At 47.1% G+C, this 17,996-nt stretch overlaps 2 protein-coding genes across 2 annotated transcripts in view; one reads left to right on the forward strand and one right to left on the reverse strand.

Annotated features, from left to right (window-relative positions):
• Positions 1-2,705: 2,705 nt before the first annotated feature.
• rpl9 (ribosomal protein L9) lies at positions 2,706-15,828 on the reverse strand. Its single transcript, XM_029745731.1, has 8 exons — positions 15,779-15,828; positions 15,014-15,060; positions 14,530-14,645; positions 12,015-12,110; positions 9,228-9,360; positions 7,880-7,960; positions 3,883-3,991; positions 2,706-2,879 (listed from the first exon to the last, which is right to left on the reverse strand). Exons 2-7 carry the CDS (start codon positions 15,057-15,059, stop codon positions 3,885-3,887), a joined length of 579 nt encoding a protein of 192 aa, XP_029601591.1. The 5' UTR covers position 15,060; positions 15,779-15,828; the 3' UTR covers positions 2,706-2,879; positions 3,883-3,884.
• A 286-nt stretch (positions 15,829-16,114) lies between these two features.
• Positions 16,115-17,996, forward strand: part of lias (lipoic acid synthetase) — a 6,861-nt gene continuing 4,979 nt past the window's right edge. The window contains exons 1-2 of the mRNA XM_029745729.1: positions 16,115-16,268; positions 16,581-16,777. Coding sequence (XP_029601589.1) covers positions 16,185-16,268; positions 16,581-16,777 — 281 coding nt within the window. The 5' untranslated portion in view covers positions 16,115-16,184. The remainder of the gene's footprint in view (positions 16,269-16,580; positions 16,778-17,996) is intronic.

Here is a 17,996-nt window from a genome sequence, read left to right on the forward strand (position 1 = left end):
TCTCACGTCTCTTTCCCACAACCAGGGAAGGAGCGTGACCATGAAGACCAGCGATATCCTATTACCCAGAAACACACACACACACACACACATACCACCTACCAGCCCATGTTGTAAGGTCACACTGAGATATGAACACTGATGGGATCCTAGATGATGTACATTGTCAGTAATATACCTTTTTTTGTTGTTGTATTGTTTTCATTTGATTGCTTGTTACTTTTTCTGTTTTAAAACACTTTGCAATTCTTCCTGACAGACACACAGTTTAATATCAAAACACTCTGTAACATTGCAGACCTTTGAACAGACCTGTTTTACAGCTTCAGACTTACAGTCCCTGTATATCCTGAGCTTTCTCCTAGATAGAGGGCAGACAACCTTAGTAATAAATACATACATTTCTGTTGTGTTATTCAAGGTATTTCTATAGTAAGTAGTAAAGGCCAAATTCAATGGGTCAAATAAAAAAGGATCCCAAAATAAATTAAAGTAGTTAAATAATCCACAGTATGACTTTCTTAAAACAATTCCATGTTAGATAAGAAGTCTTAAGACAACATATTCATTTTTAGCAGGACTGTTATTTTTTAATTTTACTAGGCAAGTTTTAAAATGTATTTTACCTTTATTTAACTAGTCAGTTAAGACCAAATTCTTATTTTCAATGATGGCCTACTGGGGAACAGGGGGTTAACTGCCTTGTTCAGGGGGCAGAACGACAGATTTTTACCTTGTCAGCCTCGGGGATTCGATCTTGCAACCTTTTCGGTTACTAACCCAACGCTCCAACCACTAGGCTACCCGCCTCCTCCTCTAACCACTAGGCTACCCGCCTCCTCCTCTAACCACCAGGCTACCCGCCTCCTCCTCTAACCACCAGGCTACCCGCCTCCTCCTCTAACCACCAGGCTACCCGCCTCCTCCTCTAACCACCAGGCTACCCGCCTCCTCCTCTAACCACCAGGCTACCCGCCTCCTCCTCTAACCACCAGGCTACCCGCCTCCTCCTCTAACCACCAGGCTACCCGCCTCCTCCTCTAACCACCAGGCTACCCGCCTCCTCCTCTAACCACCAGGCTACCCGCCTCCTCCTCTAACCACCAGGCTACCCGCCTCCTCCTCTAACCACCAGGCTACCCGCCTCCTCCTCTAACCACCAGGCTACCCGCCTCCTCCTCTAACCACCAGGCTACCCGCCTCCTCCTCTAACCACTAGGCTACCCGCCTCCTCCTCTAACCACTAGGCTACCCGCCTCCTCCTCTAACCACTAGGCTACCCGCCTCCTCCTCTAACCACTAGGCTACCCGCCTCCTCCTCTAACCACTAGGCTACCCGCCTCCTCCTCTAACCACTAGGCTACCCGCCTCCTCCTCTAACCACTAGGCTACCCGCCTCCTCCTCTAACCACTAGGCTACCTGCCTCCTCTAACCACTAGGCTACCTGCCTCCTCTAACCACTAGGCTACCTGCCTCCTCTAACCACTAGGCTACCTGCCTCCTCTAACCACTAGGCTACCTGCCCCCTCTAACCACTAGGCTACCCGCCTCCTCTAACCACTAGGCTACCCGCCTCCTCTAACCACTAGGCTACCCGCCTCCTCTAACCACCAGGCTACCCGCCTCCTCTAACCACCAGGCTACCTGCCTCCTCTAACCACTAGGCTACCCGCCTCCTCTAACCACTAGGCTACCCGCCTCCTCTAACCACTAGGCTACCCGCCTCCTCTAACCACTAGGCTACCCGCCTCCTCTAACCACTAGGCTACCCGCCTCCTCTAACCACTAGGCTACCTGCCTCCTCCTCTAACCACTAGGCTACCCGCCTCCTCTAACCACTAGGCTACCCTGCCGCCCCGTCAGTTAAGAACAAAACTCTTATTTTCAATGACAAGAGTCATTATCTATGTAGAAGTGGAAACGCGATAAATAACTTGACTGTTGTAATAATAGACAAGGGATGCAGTTGTCACCAAGACGCTGATCTGGGGTCAGTTATGCATTTCTCACACTAACGGGGAAGCTGAGCCTAGGGGGGAACCGCCCCCTCCCCTCCACCAGGGCGTTCGATAGGATGCTGATAACATGTCAGCCAATAGGAACCATGAGACAGGATTTGTGGGTGGGACCATTGAATTATAAATTCAATATTTCACGCTGCATTCACAACCAAGTGGGATGTTGGAATTTACCAGTTTGTGAAGCCGTAAATAACAGCTGGATGCATTCACCTGATATGAACTCATGAGAAACTCAAGATTTGCTAACGGATAATAACGAAAACCGTGTCGAAATCCATCTGCTTTATTAACAAACAGCTTTTCATGTTGTTTTGTTGCATTTTTATCTGCCAAAAATGCTGCTGCTGTCGGTTTGTTTTTTTCCTCCTTATCGGCTGAGGTCAGAGGTCACCGTGTGGGAGAAGTGGGCGCTCTGGATGACATGACCCCCCCCCCCCCCACACTAGTTAATTTCCAGTTGGGAGGGGCCCTTGCTCGAGATGACCGTTTCCCCCCCAGAAATCAAGTGGATTTCTCACAGTCGTAAGCGGCGGTAAATTCCCACTTGGTTACAAACAAAAGCATAAGTTATTTAATGTGATCTGTGGGTGAGACACCTAAATGTTTGACTAACAGGAAATAGAAATGAGCAGCTTGGTTAAAACTACACGAACCATCCAATAGGAACCACAGAAGACACGATGTGGGCTTGTCATTGGAAAAAGGGAGGGATTTTATTGGTCAATAGTGAGTTCCAGAGATGGTTCGTTATTCGTCCGTCTGTTCCACAACAGTCGTCTTCTCACTGACGTAGATCCCATCCAGGAACTTCCTGATGTCTTTGTTTTTGACCGTGGTGGCTTGCTGGATGAGAGCGGCTGGAGGAGAGAGGGAACGAGAGGAGAGAACGAGAGGAGAGAGAGGAGAGAGAGAGAGAACGAGAGGAGAGAGAGAGAGAACGAGAGGAGAGAGAGAGGAGAGAGAGAGAACGAGGAGAGAGAGAGAGAGAGAACGAGAGGAGAGAGAGAGAACGAGAGGAGAGAGAGAGAACGAGAGGAGAGAGAGAGAACGAGAGGAGAGAGAGAGAACGAGAGGAGAGAGAGAGAACGAGAGGAGAGAGAGAGAACGAGAGGAGAGAGAGAGAACGAGAGGAGAGAGAGAGAACGAGAGGAGAGAGAAACTGTTAAGAGTAAAAATAAATGGGGCATTTCGGGCTAGTTTAGTTCAGACTTCAGGGCTGTAATATGCCCCATAACGTAGATTACAGGTGTTTCTGTTCTCCAACGTCGGTTAAAGCTTCGCATGTCATGTTAGAAAGATTACAACAACAAAACAGTTTTCAAAGTGCAGCATTAAAACAGGCATTGATTGATTGACATGGTGAGGAACATCAAGACGCTGTGATGGTTCTCTATTAGCCAACAGGGATACAGGACCCTGTTCCCTATGTAGCACCGACCCCGACGGGCCGTGGCCTCGCACCGACCCCGACGGGCCGTGGCCTCGCACCGACCACTACATAGGGAATAGGGTCCCATGTGAGATGCATGCTGGGACTAAAACCAAAAACTTGCTTTGCACCATGGGATCATGGATGGAGACAGACAACGGCTTTGAGATGAAAGATAAAAACATGGACTTTATCCCCCCCCGCGGTGAACGACCCGAACGGCACCCTATTCCCTGCATAGTACACTACCAACCCCATAGGGCTCTAGTCAAAAGTAGTGCACTATATAGAGAATAGGCTGCAAATCGGGCCACACACAACGAGAGTATAGCAACAAAAGCAGACGGTAGAACAGAGGGGCTCCCCGGCGGCGGTGTGGAGGAGTCGTAGCGCTGCGCTGAGTGACAGACAGGAGTCTGGGTAATTCTAACCTCTAATCCTCCTTCTGGACGACTGTGCCCTTCTCAGACACATAGATACCGTCCAAGAACTTCCTGATGTCTTTGTTTTTGACCGTGGTGGCTTGCTGGATGAGAGCGGCTGGAAGAGAGAGGAGAGAGAGGCTGGGGTGGTGAGCAGGGTGCTACAGCTTGGAGGGTCACACAGGGGTCAATATGTACACAACCAGCTAGGACTTAGAGCTAGGAGAGGAGAGGGAGAGAGAGGGGACAGGAAGGGAGGGAGAGGAGAGGGAGAGAGAGGGGACAGGAAGGGAGGGAGAGGAGAGGGAGAGGACAGGAAGGTAGGAGAGGAGAAGGAGAGGACAGGAAGGGAGGGAGAGGACAGGAAGGTAGGAGAGGAGAGGGAGAGAGAGGGGACAGGAAGGGAGGGAGAGGAGAGGGAGAGAGAAGGGACAGGAAGGGAGGGAGAGGACAGGAAGGTAGGAGAGGAGAGGGAGAGAGAGGGGACAGGAAGGGAGGGAGAGGAGAGGGAGAGAGAAGGGACAGGAAGGGAGGGAGAGGACAGGAAGGTAGGAGAGGAGAGGGAGAGAGAAGGGACAGGAAGGTAGGAGAGGAGAGGGAGAGAGAGGGGACAGGAAGGTAGGAGAGGGGAGAGAGGGGACAGGAAGGTAGGAGAAGGAGAGAGAGAGAGGGGACAGGAAGGGAGGGAGAGGACAGGAAGGGAGGGAGAGGGAGAGAGAAGGGACAGGAAGGGAGGGAGAGGAGAGGGAGAGAGAAGGGACAGGAAGGTAGGAGAGGAGAGGGAGAGAGAGGGGACAGGAAGGTAGGAGAGGGGAGGGAGAGAGAGGGGACAGGAAGGTAGGAGAGGAGAGGGAGAGAGAGAGAAGGGACAGGAAGGTAGGAGAGGACAGGAAGGTAGGAGAGGGGAGGGAGAGAGAGGGGACAGGAAGGTAGGAGAGGAGAGAGAGAGAGAGAGGGGACATGAAGGTAGGAGAGGACAGGAAGGTAGGAGAGGAGAGAGAGGGGACAGGAAGGTAGGAGAGGACAGGAAGGTAGGAGAGGAGAGAGAGGGGACAGGAAGGTAGGAGAGGAGAGGGAGAGAGAAGGGACAGGAAGGTAGGAGAGGAGAGGGAGAGAGAGGGACAGGAAGGTAGGAGAGGAGAGGGAGAGGACAGGAAGGGAGGGAGAGGACAGGAAGGTAGGAGAGGAGAGGGAGAGAGAGGGGACAGGAAGGGAGGGAGAGGAGAGGGAGAGAGAAGGGACAGGAAGGGAGGGAGAGGACAGGAAGGTAGGAGAGGAGAGGGAGAGGACAGGAAGGTAGGAGAGGAGAGGGAGAGAGAGAGAGGGGACAGGAAGGGAGGGAGAGGAGAGGGAGAGAGAAGGGACAGGAAGGGAGGGAGAGGACAGGAAGGTAGGAGAGGAGAGGGAGAGAGAAGGGACAGGAAGGTAGGAGAGGAGAGGAGAGGGAGAGAGAGGGGACAGGAAGGTAGGAGAGGGGAGAGAGGGGACAGGAAGGTAGGAGAAGGAGAGAGAGAGAGGGGACAGGAAGGGAGGGAGAGGACAGGAAGGGAGGGAGAGGGAGAGAGAAGGGACAGGAAGGGAGGGAGAGGAGAGGGAGAGAGAAGGGACAGGAAGGTAGGAGAGGAGAGGAGAGGGAGAGAGAGGGGACAGGAAGGTAGGAGAGGGGAGGGAGAGAGAGGGGACAGGAAGGTAGGAGAGGAGAGGGAGAGAGAGAGAAGGGACAGGAAGGTAGGAGAGGAGAGGGAGAGAGAAGGGACAGGAAGGTAGGAGAGGACAGGAAGGTAGGAGAGGAGAGAGAGAGAGAGGGGACATGAAGGTAGGAGAGGACAGGAAGGTAGGAGAGGAGAGAGAGGGGACAGGAAGGTAGGAGAGGACAGGAAGGTAGGAGAGGAGAGAGAGGGGACAGGAAGGTAGGAGAGGAGAGGGAGAGAGAAGGGACAGGAAGGTAGGAGAGGAGAGGACAGGAAGGTAGGAGAGGAGAGGGAGAGAGAGGGGACAGGAAGGTAGGAGAGGGAGAGGACAGGAAGGTAGGAGAGGAGAGGGAGAGAGAAGGGACAGGAAGGGAGGGAGAGGACAGGAAGGTAGGAGAGGAGAGGGAGAGAGAAGGGACAGGAAGGGAGAGAGAGGGGACAGGAAGGTAGGAGAGGAGAGAGAGAGAGAGGGGACAGGAAGGTAGGAGAGGACAGGAAGGTAGGAGAGGAGAGAGAGGGGACAGGAAGGTAGGAGAGGAGAGGGAGAGAGAAGGGACAGGAAGGGAGGGAGAGGACAGGAAGGTAGAGGACAGCATCACTACCACTCTGGGTTAACAGTCTGGTTATAGTAGGAGAGACTATACAGCTTAGAATCTAGAATCCCAGTCACAACATTCTAGAATCCACAGGGAGGAGGGGAGGGAGGGGGAGGGGGGGCTGTACGTAACCGTGTGCAGCCCCGAAACGCGAAGTGAACTCCGCAGGATAACCCACATCGGTGTAGTGATGCAGGGTAACCCACATCGGTGTAGTGATGCAGGGTAACCCACATCGGTGTAGTGATGCAGGGTAACCCACATCGGTGTAGTGATGCAGGGTAACCCACATCGGTGTAGTGATGCAGGGTAAACCCACATCGGTGTAGTGATGCAGGATAACCCACATCGGTGTAGTGATGCAGGGTAACCCACATCGGTGTAGTGAGCAGGGTAACCCACATCGGTGTAGTGATGCAGGGTAACCCACATCGGTGTAGTGATGCAGGGTAACCCACATCGGTGTAGTGATGCAGGATAACCCACATCGGTGTAGTGATGCAGGATAACCCACATCGGTGTAGTGATGCAGGGTAACCCACATCGGTGTAGTGATGCAGGGTAACCCACATCGGTGTAGTGATGCAGGGTAACCCACATCGGTGTAGTGATGCAGGATAACCCACATCGGTGTAGTGATGCAGGATAACCCACATCGGTGTAGTGATGAGGATAACCCACATCGGTGTAGTGATGCAGGATAACCCACATCGGTGTAGTGATGCAGGATAAACCCACATCGGTGTGTAGTGATGCAGGATAACCACATCGGTGTAGTGATGCAGGATAACCCACATCGGTGTAGTGATGCAGGATAACCCACATCGGTGTAGTGATGCAGGGTAACCCACATCGGTGTAGTGATGCAGGATAATCCACATCGGTGTAGTGATGCAGGATAACCCACATCGGTGTAGTGATGCAGGATAACCCACATCGGTGTAGTGATGCAGGATAACCCACATCGGTGTAGTGATGCAGGATAACCCACATCGGTGTAGTGATGCAGGATAACCCACATCGGTGTAGTGATGCAGGATAACCCACATCGGTGTAGTGATGCAGGATAACCCACATCGGTGTAGTGATGCAGGATAACCCACATCGGTGAAGTGATGCAGGATAACCCACATCGGTGTAGTGACGCAGGATAACCCACATCGGTGTAGTGACGCAGGATAACCCACATCGGTGTAGTGACGCAGGATAACCCACATCGGTGTAGTGACGCAGGATAACCCACATCGGTGTAGTGACGCAGGATAACCCACATCGGTGTAGTGATGCAGGATAACCCACATCGGTGTAGTGACGCAGGATAACCCACATCGGTGTAGTGATGCAGGATAACCCACATCGGTGTAGTGATGCAGGGTAACCCACATCGGTGTAGTGATGCAGGATAATCCACATCGGTGTAGTGATGCAGGGTAACCCACATCGGTGTAGTGACGCAGGATAACCCACATCGGTGTAGTGACGCAGGATAACCCACATCGGTGTAGTGATGCAGGATAACCCACATCGGTGTAGTGATGCAGGATAACCCACATCGGTGTAGTGATGCAGGATAACCCACATCGGTGTAGTGATGCAGGATAACCCACATCGGTGTAGTGACGCAGGATAACCCACATCGGTGTAGTGACGCAGGGTAACCCACATCGGTGTAGTGATGCAGGATAACCCACATCGGTGTAGTGACGCATGGCGCCTCACCAGAGTTAGACACCAGCTCAATATCGTTTCCCTCCAGAATCAACTCATCCTTCTGGGCTGCAGACACTGCACAGGACACACCTGAGAGGGGGGAGAGGGGGAAGAGAGAGAGAGGGGGGAGAGAGAGAGAGAGAGAGGGGGAGAAAGAGAGAGAGAGGGGGAGAAAGAGAGAGAGGGGGAGAAAGAGAGAGAGAGGGGGAGAAAGAGAGAGAGAGGGGGAGAAAGAGAGAGAGAGAGGGGGAGAAAGAGAGAGAGAGGGGGAGAAAGAGAGAGAAAGAGAGAGAGAGAGAGAGAAAGAGAGAGACCGTCAGCCAGGCATCTCTGCATTGAAATCACCACACATCCTGAAGTTGGCGCTTGGCAACGCTCTCGGGTTCTAGAGAGGATTCCTTTACAGAACCAGGAGAACTAGGAGAACCATCTTAAAATATAAATTACAAAACAATGTTTCAAACAATTGAGTAGCCCGTTATCAAATGGCCAATGGGAAGTGTGCGTTAATTACTGGTTGAAAAATAAGTATTGGCCATCAAAACTTAAAAGACGCGCCCTGTTGACCTGTCTGGGCTAGGGGGCAGTATTTTCACAGCCGGATAAAAAAATAAAAAGTACCCGATTTAAACTGGTTACTACTCTTTCCCAGAAACGAGAATATGCATATTATTAGTAGATTTGGATAGAAAACTCTGAAGTTTCTAAAACTGTTTGAATGGTGTCTGTGAGTATAACAGAACTCATATGGCAGGCCAAAACCTGAGAAGATTCCTTACAGGAAGTGGCCTGTCTGCGATTTTGTAGTTCTCCCTTTGCTTCTTTATCGAAACTACAGTGCCCGTGGGGTTATGTAGCACTTTAAGGCTTCCATTGGCTCTCTAAAGCGTTCAGAAAGCGGATTGACCCGTCTCCTGTCTCCGGGCAGATTACAGGAGCACAGTTTGTCAGTGGACTGCCTGGTGGCTAAGAGATAGGAAATGCGCGTTCACGAGACCTCGCCATTTTTTCTCTTCCTTTTTGAATGAATACAGCATTGTCCGGTTGGAATATTATCGCTATTTTACGAGAAAAATACCATAAAAATTGATTTTAAACAGCGTTTGACATGCTTCTAAGTACGGTAAAGGAACATTTGGAAATTTTGTATCTCGAAATGCGCTCGCACGTTACCCTTTGGATAGTGACCTGAACGCACAAACAAAACGGGGATATTTGCACATACCTATGGATTATTTGGAACAAAAACAACATTTGTTGTGGAAGTAGAAGTCCTGGGAGTGCATTCTGACGAAGAACAGCAAAGGTAATCCAATTTTTCTTGGTCCAGTCTCACCCCGACCCGTCCCAGACTCACCCTGTCTCATGCGGACCCGACGGATGTATTTCTCCCCCAGGAAGTTCCTGATCTCCACCAGAGCGCCACTCTCCTGCATCACAACGTTGATGGGGAAATGGGCGTACACCGATCGCATCTTATAGCGGAAACCCTGGAGAGAGGAGAGAGCGTTATAAAAGAGGGCGAGCGTTCTAGAGCGGAGAGAGGGGGGTTCTAGAACGGAGCGAGGGGGGTTCTAGAACGGAGAGAGAGGGGTCACAGCAAACGAAGATACAGAATATCGGATCCATACTAAAACAGCTTTGGGATGAAAATGTGCATCTAACATACAGCAGAATAATAGTAACACCAGCCACTTCCCTTAGTATTATATATCAGCTGGTCTGGGGTCTGACACAGCAACAAGCAGCCAGGGTATCACCATGGTAACTAACAGACAGGCCAACACTCACCATGGTAACTAACAGAGACAGGTCAACACTCACCATGGTAACTAACAGAGACAGGTCAACACTCACCATGGTAACTAACAGAGACGGGTCAACACTCACCATGGTAACTAACAGAGACAGGTCAACACTCACCATGGTAACTAACAGAGACAGGTCCAACACTCACCATGGTAACTAACAGAGACAGGTCAACACTCACCATGGTAACTAAGAGACGGGTCCAACACTCACCATGGTAACTAAGAGACGGGTCCAACACTCACCATGGTAACTAAGAGACGGGTCCAACACTCACCATGGTAACTAACAGAGACGGGTCCAACACTCACCATGGTAACTAACAGAGACGGGTCCGACACTCACCATGGTAACTAACAGACGGGTCCAACACTCACCATGGTAACTAAGAGACGGGTCCAACACTCACCATGGTAACTAACAGAGACAGGTCAACACTCACCATGGTAACTAACAGAGACAGGTCCAACACTCACCATGGTAACTAACAGAGACAGGTCAACACTCACCATGGTAACTAACAGAGACAGGTCAACACTCACCATGGTAACTAACAGAGACAGGTCCAACACTCACCATGGTAACTAACAGAGACAGGTCAACACTCACCATGGTAACTAACAGAGACAGGTCAACACTCACCATGGTAACTAACAGAGACGGGTCAACACTCACCATGGTAACTAACAGAGACGGGTCAACACTCACCATGGTAACTAAGAGACGGGTCCAACACTCACCATGGTAACTAACAGACGGGTCCGACACTCACCATGGTAACTAACAGACGGGTCCAACACTCACCATGGTAACTAACAGACGGGTCCAACACTCACCATGGTAACTAACAGAGACAGGTCAACACTCACCATGGTAACTAACAGAGACGGGTCAACACTCACCATGGTAACTAACAGAGACAGGTCAACACTCACCATGGTAACTAACAGAGACAGGTCAACACTCACCATGGTAACTAACAGAGACGGGTCAACACTCACCATGGTAACTAACAGAGACAGGTCAACACTCACCATGGTAACTAACAGAGACGGGTCAACACTCACCATGGTAACTAACAGACGGGTCAACACTCACCATGGTAACTAAGAGACGGGTCAACACTCACCATGGTAACTAACAGAGACAGGTCAACACTCACCATGGTAACTAACAGAGACAGGTCAACACTCACCATGGTAACTAACAGAGACAGGTCAACACTCACCATGGTAACTAACAGAGACAGGTCAACACTCACCATGGTAACTAACAGAGACGGGTCAACACTCACCATGGTAACTAAGAGACGGGTCCAACACTCACCATGGTAACTAACAGACGGGTCAACACTCACCATGGTAACTAACAGAGACGGGTCAACACTCACCACGGTAACTAAGATACGGGTCCAACACTCACCATGGTAACTAACAGAGACAGGTCAACACTCACCATGGTAACTAACAGAGACAGGTCAACACTCACCATGGTAACTAACAGAGACAGGTCAACACTCACCATGGTAACTAACAGAGACAGGTCCAACACTCACCATGGTAACTAACAGAGACGGGTCAACACTCACCACGGTAACTAAGATACGGGTCCAACACTCACCATGGTAACTAACAGAGACAGGTCAACACTCACCATGGTAACTAACAGAGACAGGTCAACACTCACCATGGTAACTAACAGAGACAGGTCAACACTCACCATGGTAACTAACAGACGGGTCAACACTCACCATGGTAACTAACAGACGGGTCCAACACTCACCATGGTAACTAACAGAGACAGGTCAACACTCACCATGGTAACTAACAGTAGGGCCAACAGACAGGTCCAACACTCACCATGGTAACTAAGAGACGGGTCCAACACTCACCATGGTAACTAAGAGACGGGTCCAACACTCACCATGGTAACTAAGAGACGGGTCCAACACTCACCATGGTAACTAAGAGACGGGTCCAACACTCACCATGGTAACTAAGAGACGGGTCCAACACTCACCATGGTAACTAAGAGACGGGTCCAACACTCACCATGGTAACTAAGAGACGGGTCAACACTCACCATGGTAACTAAGAGACGGGTCAACACTCACCATGGTAACTAAGAGACGGGTCCAACACTCACCATGGTAACTAAGAGACGGGTCCAACACTCACCATGGTAACTAAGAGACGGGTCAACACTCACCATGGTAACTAAGAGACGGGTCAACACTCACCATGGTAACTAAGAGACGGGTCCAACACTCACCATGGTAACTAAGAGACGGGTCCAACACTTACCATGGTAACTAAGAGACGGGTCCAACACTCACCATGGTAACTCCCTTGATCATGTTCTGGACGTGACTGCAGATGGTTCTGACTGTAGCCAGCTCCTTCCTGTTGCCCCACCATTTATCCACACGCAGCTGGAACACAGAACCACCAGAACCATCCGTTAGGAACGATTCACTACACCGTTAAAATCAGGTTATCACCCCAAACCTACCATCACCCCAAAACTACCATCACCCCAAACCTACCATCACCCCAAAACTACCATCACCCCAAACTACCATCACCCCAAAACTACCATCACCCCAAACCTACCATCACCCCAAACTACCATCACCCCAAAACAGTTACTAAGTGCAACAGCTTAATCAGGGCGATACATTTAAAACACATAAAATGTAGAAGAACCAGAAAAAAAAAAATTTTTTATTTCCCCCCCAAATTGATTTGAGATAAAAGCCTATTAGGTCGATATGAACTCTTTCATTTGAACATTTTATTTAAATGTTTAAAAAGTTAAATAAAAGGTTCAATAAACCAATTTAATAAATTCTAAAACGCTAAAATATTGACATGAAAACCGGTCAGTGGTGAAACATTAGGTTTCTACATTGTGTAAAAGCACTATTTTCCTCTCGACCTGCTTTACATAGATAATTCTACACTCGTCTCTCTACAAACGTTTGTGTTGACGACATGCCAGAGATCAGTCAGTCATTCATTCACTGATTTCCTGAAGACGGCTCCCTTCCTTTCCTTCTGTCCCCCCCCACATGATTGGATATACTAAAGTAACCAGGTAGGTAGCTAGCCAATGAGGTAACAGGACATAACAAAAAAATGTAAACAAAAAAAAAAGGTCAACGATGGTGAACACGGGATTAGTTTTAGAACGGCCCACGACATGGTTTATGAACGTGTGATGAAAATGTTAAAATGAGCAGGTAATGTGTGTGTGTGTGGGTGGCAGAATTTGGGGTTGTAACGTCAAGGGATAGGTTGTGTGTTGGAGTGAAGTCATGTCTTTCATAGACTCCTGGTGGGTCTGCATCCTAAAACACAAAGGCTACTGTGTTCAATAGCAGGGTATTAATACCTCCCACTATATAAGGGACATGTAGAAACTGTTGTATAAACAATAGCAGGGTATTAATACCTCTCACTATATAAGGGACATGTAGAAACTGTTGTATAAACAATAGCAGGGTATTAATACCTCTCACTATATAAGGGACATGTATAAACAATAGCAGGGTATTAATACCTCTCACTATATAAGGGACATGTAGAAACTGTTGTATAAACAATAGCAGGGTATTAATACCTCTCACTATATAAGGGACATGTATAAACTGTTGTATAAACAATAGCAGGGTATTAATACCTCTCACTATATAAGGGACATGTAGAAACTGTTGTATAAACAATAGCAGGGTATTAATACCTCTCACTATATAAGGGACATGTAGAAACTGTTGTATAAACAATAGCAGGGTATTAATACCTCTCACTATATAAGGGACATGTATAAACTGTTGTATAAACAATAGCAGGGTATTAATACCTCTCACTATATAAGGGACATGTAGAAACAATAGCAGGGTATTAATACCTCTCACTATATAAGGGACATGTAGAAACAATAGCAGGGTATTAATACCTCTCACTATATAAGGAACATGTACAAACTGTTGTATAAACAATAGCAGGGTATTAATACCTCTCACTATATAAGGGACATGTATAAACTGTTGTATAAACAATAGCAGGGTATTAATACCTCTCACTATATAAGGGACATGTAGAAACAATAGCAGGGTATTAATACCTCTCACTATATAAGGGACATGTAGAAACAATAGCAGGGTATTAATACCTCTCACTATATAAGGGACATGTATAAACTGTTGTATAAACAATAGCAGGGTATTAATACCTCTCACTATATAAGGGACATGTAGAAACTGTTGTATAAACAATAGCAGGGTATTAATACCTCTCACTATATAAGGGACATGTATAAACTGTTGTATAAACAATAGCAGGGTATTAATACCTCTCACTATATAAGGGACATGTATAAACAATAGCAGGGTATTAATACCTCTCACTATATAAGGGACATGTAGAAACAACAGCAGGGTATTAATACCTCTCACTATATAAGGGACATGTATAAACTGACTCAGTTGTACCCTGTGAAATCCGAGGACGATCTTCCCCTGCAGCGACTTGATTAATTAAAGATGTTTCTATTATAAATATTAAATAGTCTCTGCCTTAAGTTTCCCACCATATATATAGGTTCTATCTCTTGACCTGGTTGGGCTACGAAGCTGGCCGTTTTTTTGGCTGTAGTGATGCTAACGAATCATCAGCACTCACTGGTTTCTCTAGTGCCACTCTCTGAAACAGTACAGTTATTATCTGGGACTTTTTTTTTTTTTTTTCCCATAGTCACACAGTACCCCCCCCCCCTGGTCATGATGAGTGCAATGCATTAAAGTGTAGGGTGCAGCCATTGCCAAGTATTTCTATACAAAGTCTCCATACCTTTTTGTGCGTCTTGCCCAGCAGGCTGAGTTCCAGGTTGATGTGGTTGAACTCTCTACGGAGAACCCCCCGGGGACCCTTGACGATGACAGTCCGTCCCTTCAACCTCACCTCGACTGGGGGTGGGCACGGCAGAGACGACAGGGGTTAGACACACACACACAGGCACCAGCAAAACACTGAACCAGTAACTAGCTAGACAATCTTAACCACGTCACTAGAATATATGGCATTAAAACCCAACTGTAGTCAGGATAAAATGCTGGATTGTCAGAGAGACAGGCACCTGCGATACCTCTTGAGGTTGGCAGCCTGAGACCGACTGTACCTTAGCGTTCCATTACCAACAGAAAGGCATTTAAGTTAGTGTAGTCCTTTTCTGGGGGGCTGAACCAATAACTCGCTATGTAACGTAGGTAAACATTTGACACTAGTTTGGTTAAAAACAATTCCTATTTTTTTTAAAACAAGTGGTTAAACTTACCACCGTCGGGGATATCCACAGTCTGGTTACTGAGAATGGTCTTCATTCTGGGGTTAGACAGAGAGGAAAGTTAGGTGGAGTTGGAGATTGCAATACAGAATGTTAATTAACTAACTTAACGTTACAAAGCGGACTGGGGATTTCAGGGCGAGTTTTATAACTACTTTAGTTAACTAACGTTAGCTAACTAGCAACATCATGTGTGTGTGTTGCACGACTTGTCATTATTTAGTTAGCTCGTTGTTGACAAATGTCCTACAATACGTAAATCGGTCCATAAACAGTCGACTGTCCAAATTAAACCGTAGAGTAGTAAAACGTTAATAAAAAACCGCAGAAAGGCCAACGTTTAACAGCTAACCGACTATAACAGACAGGCATGCAGACTAACTAACACTATCCCCACGGCTAACAACTTTTATAAACCTACACTACTGTAATTGAAACGGTCTGAAATAATAAGAACATTGTACATACAAGACAAAACGTTATATATGTTAAACACATGGAGCATTATTCACGTTGCCCTGGCTATTAAAATGACAAGATGGACAGGCATGGGGGGATTTGGGCCTAGGACAAGGGGTCGGTGGGGCCTAAACAAACTATATATAGTTATGTTGGGGGAGAAATAACAAATGCGAAATTTCAATATACATATAATAAACTCGATATGGTGAAAAAAAATACGCGTTTTTGATACCGAGGAACATAGATGGAGTTAGATTTTTGTTGCGGTAGAAAAATGATCCAACCATTTCTTACCTCGCCGGTAGTAGAGGAAAGGAGGAAGGAAGGACGTCAGCGCGCAATTGTAGTCTTCGTACGTGCTTTACGCCGTCAAGCGTGCTTTACGCCGTCAGCGTGCTTTACGTCGTCACCGTGCAACGCCGTTTATTCAGACGTAACTAAACGATTGATGATGAGCAAAAATACTTTGATATATTGATAAATTATACGCTTTTGGTTCCCCAGAAGAAGAAAAAACACATCACATTTAGAATTAAATCTGGATATAAAAAAGAATCGAGATCAATTGATTAATTAAGTAGTTTATAAAATTATTATAATTATTATTTTTTATTTTTTTAATGCCAGGCCTAAGTACTCGCTCCCAGAGAAATGTTTTTGTCAATGACAGACGTCTAGCAGACGTTAGTTAGGTAATGTCATGGCTTTGGTTAAGCAAAGTTGTTTTATTGCGGGTCGTTTCTCCAACAACAACCGGTGGTTAAGTCCCAAATGCAACACGCGTGTAAGTACATCTACCTGACCAGACTGCAACGATATCACTGAAATGTCTCTTTGTTTTTGTTTTACAATGTTTATACTAGCTAGCTAAGTATGGCTAATGCTAACATAACTAACTGATTGGCCTTGGGTTACTTAGTTAGCTAATACGAGTTAGCATACTAGCTAGGATTCATACTAACAACTAACGTTAATATGAATCCTTATCTTGTTATCACACATTTTGTTGTTGTTGACATGCTACATCTTATTTTGTTGGGAGTATTTATTAACAACTGTCCTCATTGTGGATAATTCCTATCCGGTCCGTGGGTAGATGTACTCCGCCAGCGGACTGACCACAGCGGACAGGTCATCCCAGGTACAGGCACAGAAAGACCGCAAGAAGGAGCTGGTCCATGACGGGCCCGACCTCCAGGACTTTATATCCGGGGAGCTGTCTGAGAAGAACAGCTGGGAGGAGTACAGGGGTAACCTGAAGAGACAGAAGGGAGAGAGGTGGGGGGAATACAGGTTCCTTATATATATATATATATGTGTGTGTGTGTGTGTGTGTGTGTGTGTGTGTGTGTGTGTGTGTGTGTTGCTTCCTAAACGGTACTCTATTCCCTATGTAGTGCACTACTTTTGACTCTGGTCCCATGTGGCTCTAGTCAATATATAGGGTACCGGACCTGTGTGTTTATCTGAAGACATTTGTTTGCACTACTTAGGCACCCTATATACAGTATAGTGCACTACTTAGGCACCCTATTCCCTATATACAGTATAGTGCACTGCTTAGGCACCCTATTCCATATATACAGTATAGTGCAGTACTTAGGCACCCTATATACAGTATAGTGCACTACTTAGGCACCCTATATACAGTATAGTGCACTACTTAGGCACCCTATTCCCCATATACAGTATAGTGCACTACTTAGGCACCCTATATACAGTATAGTGCACTACTTAGGCACCCTATTCCCCATATACAGTATAGTGCACTACTTAGGCACCCTATATACAGTATAGTGCACTACTTAGGCACCCTATTCCCTATATACAGTATAGTGCACTACCTAGGCACCCTATTCCCTATATACAGTATAGTGCACTACTTAGGCACCCTATTCCATATATACAGTATAGTGCACTACTTAGGCACCCTATTCCCTATATACAGTATAGTGCACTACCTAGACACCCTATTCCCTATATACAGTATAGTGCACTACCTAGGCACCCTATTCCCTATATACAGTATAGTGCACTACTTAGGCACCCTATTCCATATATACAGTATAGTGCACTACTTAGGCACCCTATTCCCTATATACAGTATAGTGCACTACCTAGGCACCCTATTCCCTATATACAGTTTATTTTAATGTAACCTTTATTTAACTAGGCAAGTCAGTTAAGAACAAATTCTTATTTACAATGACAGCCTACCAGAAGGCCTCCTGCGGGGACCGAGGGGCCTGGGATTAAAAATACTAATTATAGAACAAAACACATCATGACAAGAGAGACAACACAACACTACATAAAGAGAGACCTAAGACAACAACACAGCAAGGCAGCAACACATGACAACACAGCATGGTAGCAACACAACATGACAACAACATGGTAGCAACACAACATGACAACACGGCATGGTAGCAACACAACATGACAACAACATGGTAGCAACACAACATGACAACACAGCATGGTAGCAACACAACATGACAACAACACAACA

Source organism: Salmo trutta, unplaced genomic scaffold, assembly GCF_901001165.1.
Source record: "Salmo trutta unplaced genomic scaffold, fSalTru1.1, whole genome shotgun sequence".
In the NCBI taxonomy this organism is placed as follows: domain Eukaryota; kingdom Metazoa; phylum Chordata; class Actinopteri; order Salmoniformes; family Salmonidae; genus Salmo; species Salmo trutta.